Genomic DNA, 5,470 nt, shown 5'->3' on the forward strand with positions numbered 1-5,470 from the left:
GCAGTATCTTCACCCATGAAGTTGTGAGAAGCCCCACTATCCACCATAGTGAGCACATCAGCACCTCCAACCTTCATTCGAACATACTCCAACTTGTTCCTTTCAGGATCCCTTCTAGAGACCTCCTCCATAGTAGCAGAAGCACCAAGTATCTGCATCATCCCTACAGAAGCACCTTCATTCCTCACATCAGATTGTGCAATAGCAGCCACCTTTGGTTTAGAAGGAAAATTCTTCACCGTGTGTGGTCCAACACATATCCAACACTTCAAGGCTTTCTTCGTCTTCGAACTATCATCCGATTTTGAAGCATATTCCTTCTTCTTATCTTTCGGTTTATCAGACTTCTTCTTCCTATCATCAGAAGTCTCATCATAATGCCCCACCAACCTGTCAACAGCAGCAAACTTCTTCAAGTGTCCTAATCTTCTACCTCTTCACTTCATTGCGTGCCCAAGGCTTCAACCCAGTAATGAAGTTGAACACCTTGTCCCTCTCCGCCATGTCAGGAAGTTCCAAAGTTGCACTTGCAAACTCCCGCTGATATGCTTGTAGGCTCCTGGTCTGCTTTATGTACTTAATCTTTGTCCTTGCTTCCCATGTTTCATCCTGAGGACTGAAATGAGTCTGCAAAGCTTTCTTCATGTCGTTCCACAAAGTGATGTCATCAGCACTACCATTGGCAATCTGATCCAACCTCCTTCGCCACCACATCTTAGAATCCTTTGTTAAGAACTGAGCAACTACCTTGACCTTTGTCTCATCATCAGATAGACCCAACCATTCCAAGTATTGCTCCATGTCCCATAGAAAGATTCCAAGAGTGTTTGCATTCCTTGTGCCATCATAAGATTCTGGTTCCTTGACCTTCACATGAGGCACTCCTCCACTTGAGTTATGCCTCACGACCTTCTTCAACACTGCGATCTCATCCTTGGCTTCGTCAAGAGTTTTCTTCAAGTTCACGATCTCTGCAAGACCCTGATCCCTTGTTTCTTCAACCTCCTTGACCCTTACTTCAAGTTGTGTACACATAAGATCAGTGTACTCATACTGTGTTCGGAGTTCATCATGTTGTGTTTGGAGTTCATCGAGCTCTTCTTTCGTCTTCAAATTGGCCTCTTGTTCTTTAGCAAACAAGTCCATCTTCTTATCCCAAGAAGTCTCCATATCCTCCATCTTTTCCAACACCTTTTCAATGAACCCAATAGTAGTATCCTTCACAACATGACTAGACCCAGCCTAAGATTCGACTGCCATCTCTAGCAGCTTCTTCCTCCTCTACAATCTAGTTTTGACCATCCAACAGCTTCACCAAGTCACCTGCAATTAGAACCAACCCTTGTTCCACTTGTGTGAAATGGTTTCCTTCACCTGCAAGTACCTGTCACGAGCAACCCTGCTCAACAGCTTCAAACCAAAGTCTTGTTCTCACCTGTCAAGTGTATACCGGCTTCAATGCTTCAACACCTGAACCTGTTCACAAGCTTCAACCTGTCACGAGCAAACCTTGCTCTGATACCAACTGTCACGCCCCTACACCTGCGGTAGTCTTTCAACCGCTTATAGCGAGGTGCGGCACCACCGAACGCTTTCTTTTCACCAATACTAACATTCGTGGACTACGCCTACTTTCACATTAACATTACTTAGCTTGTGTTTCGCAACCAAGTAAACATACAATTATCCTTTATACTTAATGAAGCCCATACTCATTCATTATCCATAGCAATTACAACAAGAACATCAACAATTTCAACAAGTTTAAAGGGGAGGGGCAACTCCCGAACAAGTCTGCCCGACAATATATTATAACCAGTCTTTCTTCAATAATACAATACAAGTAATGCTTGGCAGACTCCAAGCCAATACTTAGTTTCTTTTACAAAACAGGCAACCAGCCTTTACAAAGTGTATGTGCACGTCTTGCACGAGAGTGGGTGCTCACACGAGTCACCAAGACACTCTACCAAAACCCAGCACAATATGCACTTTAGAATAGCCCTTGGGCGCACCTCGTCCACCCTACAACCGGCCTTTACCACAATCCAACCTGCGCACTAGAATCTGCGCATGAGTTATGCGCATCAACAAGAGGAATGCGCACTTTACCCCTGCTCCTCCTTAGAAGTGCGAGCTCTTGAGTGCGAGTTGATTGATGCTCCAAATGAACCTGCGCTATGGTAATATATACGCATGCTACCATGGGTGGTGGTCCTCCAGCCGACCCCCAAACATGCTATAACGCACCCCCAAATGCGCACATATGTGGTCGGCCTTTCCATCGTGCAAGTCTCTTCAATCCAAGGTATAAACTCCCTTTCCTTCGACGCATTTTTCACTAAGTGTCATATATCGTTCAGCTTTCGTCACATTGTTCATCGCTTTTCCTCCGCACGTTGGTTATGTCGCGCCCACCCGTCGCACGCCCGTCGTACATCGCACGCCCGTCGCACACCTATCGCACGCCCACCGGGCGCGTGCGCGCGGTCACCCAGTGCCCAACCGCACCGCGGATACGAAGGCCTTACACTGAGGGTTGAGGTTATACGGCTTGGGTGAGAGGGCTAGAAGGCCATATAATTAACACGTTGTAGGCTTGGGAAGTCGATGACATACCCAATCTCGCCATCACCATAATACTGAAGGAAGTGGGTAGAATCGTGTCGCGGCAGAGATATCACCAAGAGTAGAAAAATTCCTGAAGTACGTGGTAGAAAAAATTGAGAGAAATTAGAGAGAAATTACACCAAACAAATTATACTCACATTATGTTTTATTATTATTCACAATAGTTACAATATATAAGACATAATACATTAACTTTGACAGATCTAGATTATGACTATGACCCATACACAGGAAGACAAAATACACTAACTTTGACACATCTAGATTATGACTATTACTCATACATAGGAATCAATACCTTCTAGACTGAAACCTAGGTACTTGCAAGGGCAACTACACACAACATGGAAGCATTACATCCAACCCCCTCCCTTACTGCGTACATGGAAAACATTAAAAACACATATTACAACAACAATATGATCTTTGTCTCACTGGTCTTTATGAACACTCACATCCATTTTGGATTCTTGTAAACACCGCTCTTTCTTCACCACCACATCTTCAAGGTGTTACTTGACCTCCATTTAAGACATAACTACTTTAGACAATCTTTGACATACTTTGTAGAATTGATGTTTCTTGACCTCCCAGAGCACTACGGGTCAATCTTGATACTGAACCATCCTATGGACATACCTCCATCTAAACACATGGTCTTCCTCTATATTCCCTAGCTATCTAGGAACGCAGTCTAAACACTGAATGTATTTAGAAGTCAATTTTACAAGATGATCTAAACACATAATCAAATTAACATGTACGCTGATGTTACAAGATGATCTCTTAAACATAATTAAATTAACATGTACGCTGATGTTCCTGTTTCCACATGACGCCACGAGCTTATAACAAATTATACATAGTCAAATTAATGATATGTTCTTGTGTCACAGTATCCAACAAGAACCACCAATTTAAAAATATGTAAATTTGTTCAATAATTAGTTCCTTATTTGATTTTTACCAACAACTCCTTTTCACCAATAAAATTTTACAACTGATGAAAAAATTCTCACACTATTATTTAGTTATTTATTTTAACACACCGAATAAGCCACGAACTTATATGAAGATTGCAGTATCACATTGTTAAACATCGCTATCGCATCCCACCATTAAAAAAATTTTCCATACCCGTGGAATGTTTTTGTGCATGATTGGGGCAAGGCGCTGCCCTTCATTAAAAAAAACGTTTACGTAGAAAGGATGTCATCGCACCCAACCTTGCAGAGTACTCCTCCATATTTAGCCATCAGGAACATAGACTGCTCTAAATACAATCAACGATCTGTTCTAAATGACGGCCATACCCATGATGACGATACGCATATTTCTACCGACAATATGAGAAATTGATAATCTGATACTTCCCCATCATTAAATGCAAAGAGAACTTTTTCTCAGCCACTCACTAGGGCGAGAGCTGACCAGCCTGCTATCAGGCCTTTAATGCGCCCGATACCAGCCAGTCACCATACATATGCATGCGATGTGGCATCCGTTGATGTGACACGCTGACCGGCCCTTAAATATGGTTCACCATTTATTATAGATGCCCATACATTTGGAAGCATACATACATCGTGGTGGATTTGACTTGAACTTAAATGGAGTGAATGCTACCTCTGCACCATGGCGCCTGGAATTTCAAATTTTAAGTTTGCGAGCGGATTTTTGCAACAGGTTTTTGAACAGGGATGTAATGGATTTTTATTTCATTTTCTTCCTGGATTGATTGAACTCCGCCTCTAGCGCACGGGTCAAGCACCCTGAGCAGAAAGCGCCACGGACAACCTCACTAACACTTTAACGATACATGCCAACTCTAAAAGTTAACTCAGTTTCCGTAAAAGTTAACTTAGTTGATTAAATTAGTGTTTTGTTGTTCGGGAAGTCACAAAGTCCATTCTCCCCCAACATGTTGTTGGCTGCGGGGCTGGAGGTCACAGGGTCCATTAGGGTTAGGCCATGTTGTTGCTGTGCAGTCCACCGTCAGGCGGGATAGGTAATTCACATTCCAGGTGGAATCTCCATACAGGCCGCAGATCTTGTGTCCTTTTTGAAACCAGGTGTAGACCCTGCAAACGCGAGAGCTGTTGTTCAGTGTTTAGATAGAGCGAGAGAAGCAGATTGGGTAGTATCCAATTCCTTCGAAGCGTTAGAAGGCCATGTAGTGGAGGCTTTGTCAGAGAAATTGCAGGTATACTGTGTTGCCCCATTGCTGACTTCGGCCTACCTCGATCACTCAGACACTCGCGACTTCGTTGTGGGGACGAGCTCGCGGGTAGAGATCGACTGCACAAAGTGGCTGGACGACCAACGTCCTAAGTCGGTGATATACGTTTCGTTTGGCAGTTTAATCCCCGTGTAGGCAAGGCAGGTAGAGGAAATAGCAATGGGTTTGAAGGAGAGAGGTTACAGTTTTTTGTGGGTGCTTCGAAATCTCGGACCGTAGACCACCGAAGTCTCCACCATACTGCCAGAGGGCTTTCTGGACGAAACAAAAGAGCGAGGAGTGGTTGTTCCATGGTGCTCACAGCTGAAAGTGCTCAATCATCCCTCCATCGGCGGGTTTTTGAGCCACTGCGGGTGGAACTCCATTTTAGAGAGCATCTCCTCGGGCATTCCCCTGCTGGGGTTCCCTCTAGGGAATGACCAATACACCAACTGCAAACTCTTAGCCGATGAATGGAAGATTGGACTGAGATTAAAAATAAATTGTGAGAATAAGGAAAAGGTTATTGAGAGGGAAGAAATAGCAGAAAAAGTGAGGAGATTGATGGAAGGGGAAGAAATAAGGAGGGCGGCGGAGAACCTGAGAACAGATGGAAGTTAA

The 5,470-nt window shown here is 43.8% G+C and overlaps 1 protein-coding gene across 1 annotated transcript; it reads left to right on the forward strand.

The window, feature by feature from the left end:
- Window positions 1-4,266: 4,266 nt before the first annotated feature.
- LOC149164621 (UDP-glycosyltransferase 86A1-like) lies at window positions 4,267-5,470 on the forward strand. Its single transcript, XM_089429551.1, has 3 exons — window positions 4,267-4,317; window positions 4,673-4,966; window positions 5,090-5,470. The coding sequence occupies exons 1-3, from the start codon at window positions 4,267-4,269 to the stop codon at window positions 5,468-5,470; spliced, it is 726 nt and encodes a 241-aa protein (XP_089285677.1).

This window comes from Pinus tabuliformis, chromosome 5_1 (genome assembly GCF_031772625.1).
Source record: "Pinus tabuliformis cultivar Carrire ecotype Pingquan chromosome 5_1, CPIR1, whole genome shotgun sequence".
Classification (NCBI taxonomy): domain Eukaryota; kingdom Viridiplantae; phylum Streptophyta; class Pinopsida; order Pinales; family Pinaceae; genus Pinus; species Pinus tabuliformis.

What these genes read in the sequence shown, in the direction of transcription:
- LOC149164621 (XM_089429551.1), top strand. Translation starts at nt 4,267, where the DNA reads ATGGCGCCTGGAATTTCAAATTTTAAGTTTGCGAGCGGATTTTTGCAA. An exon ending in CGAGCGGATTTTTGCAACAG is followed by an intron (nt 4,318 to 4,672) that starts GTTTTTGAACAG and finishes ATCTCCATACAG; the next exon opens with GCCGCAGATCTTGTGTCCTT. An exon ending in ACGACCAACGTCCTAAGTCG is followed by an intron (nt 4,967 to 5,089) that starts GTGATATACGTT and finishes CTCGGACCGTAG; the next exon opens with ACCACCGAAGTCTCCACCAT.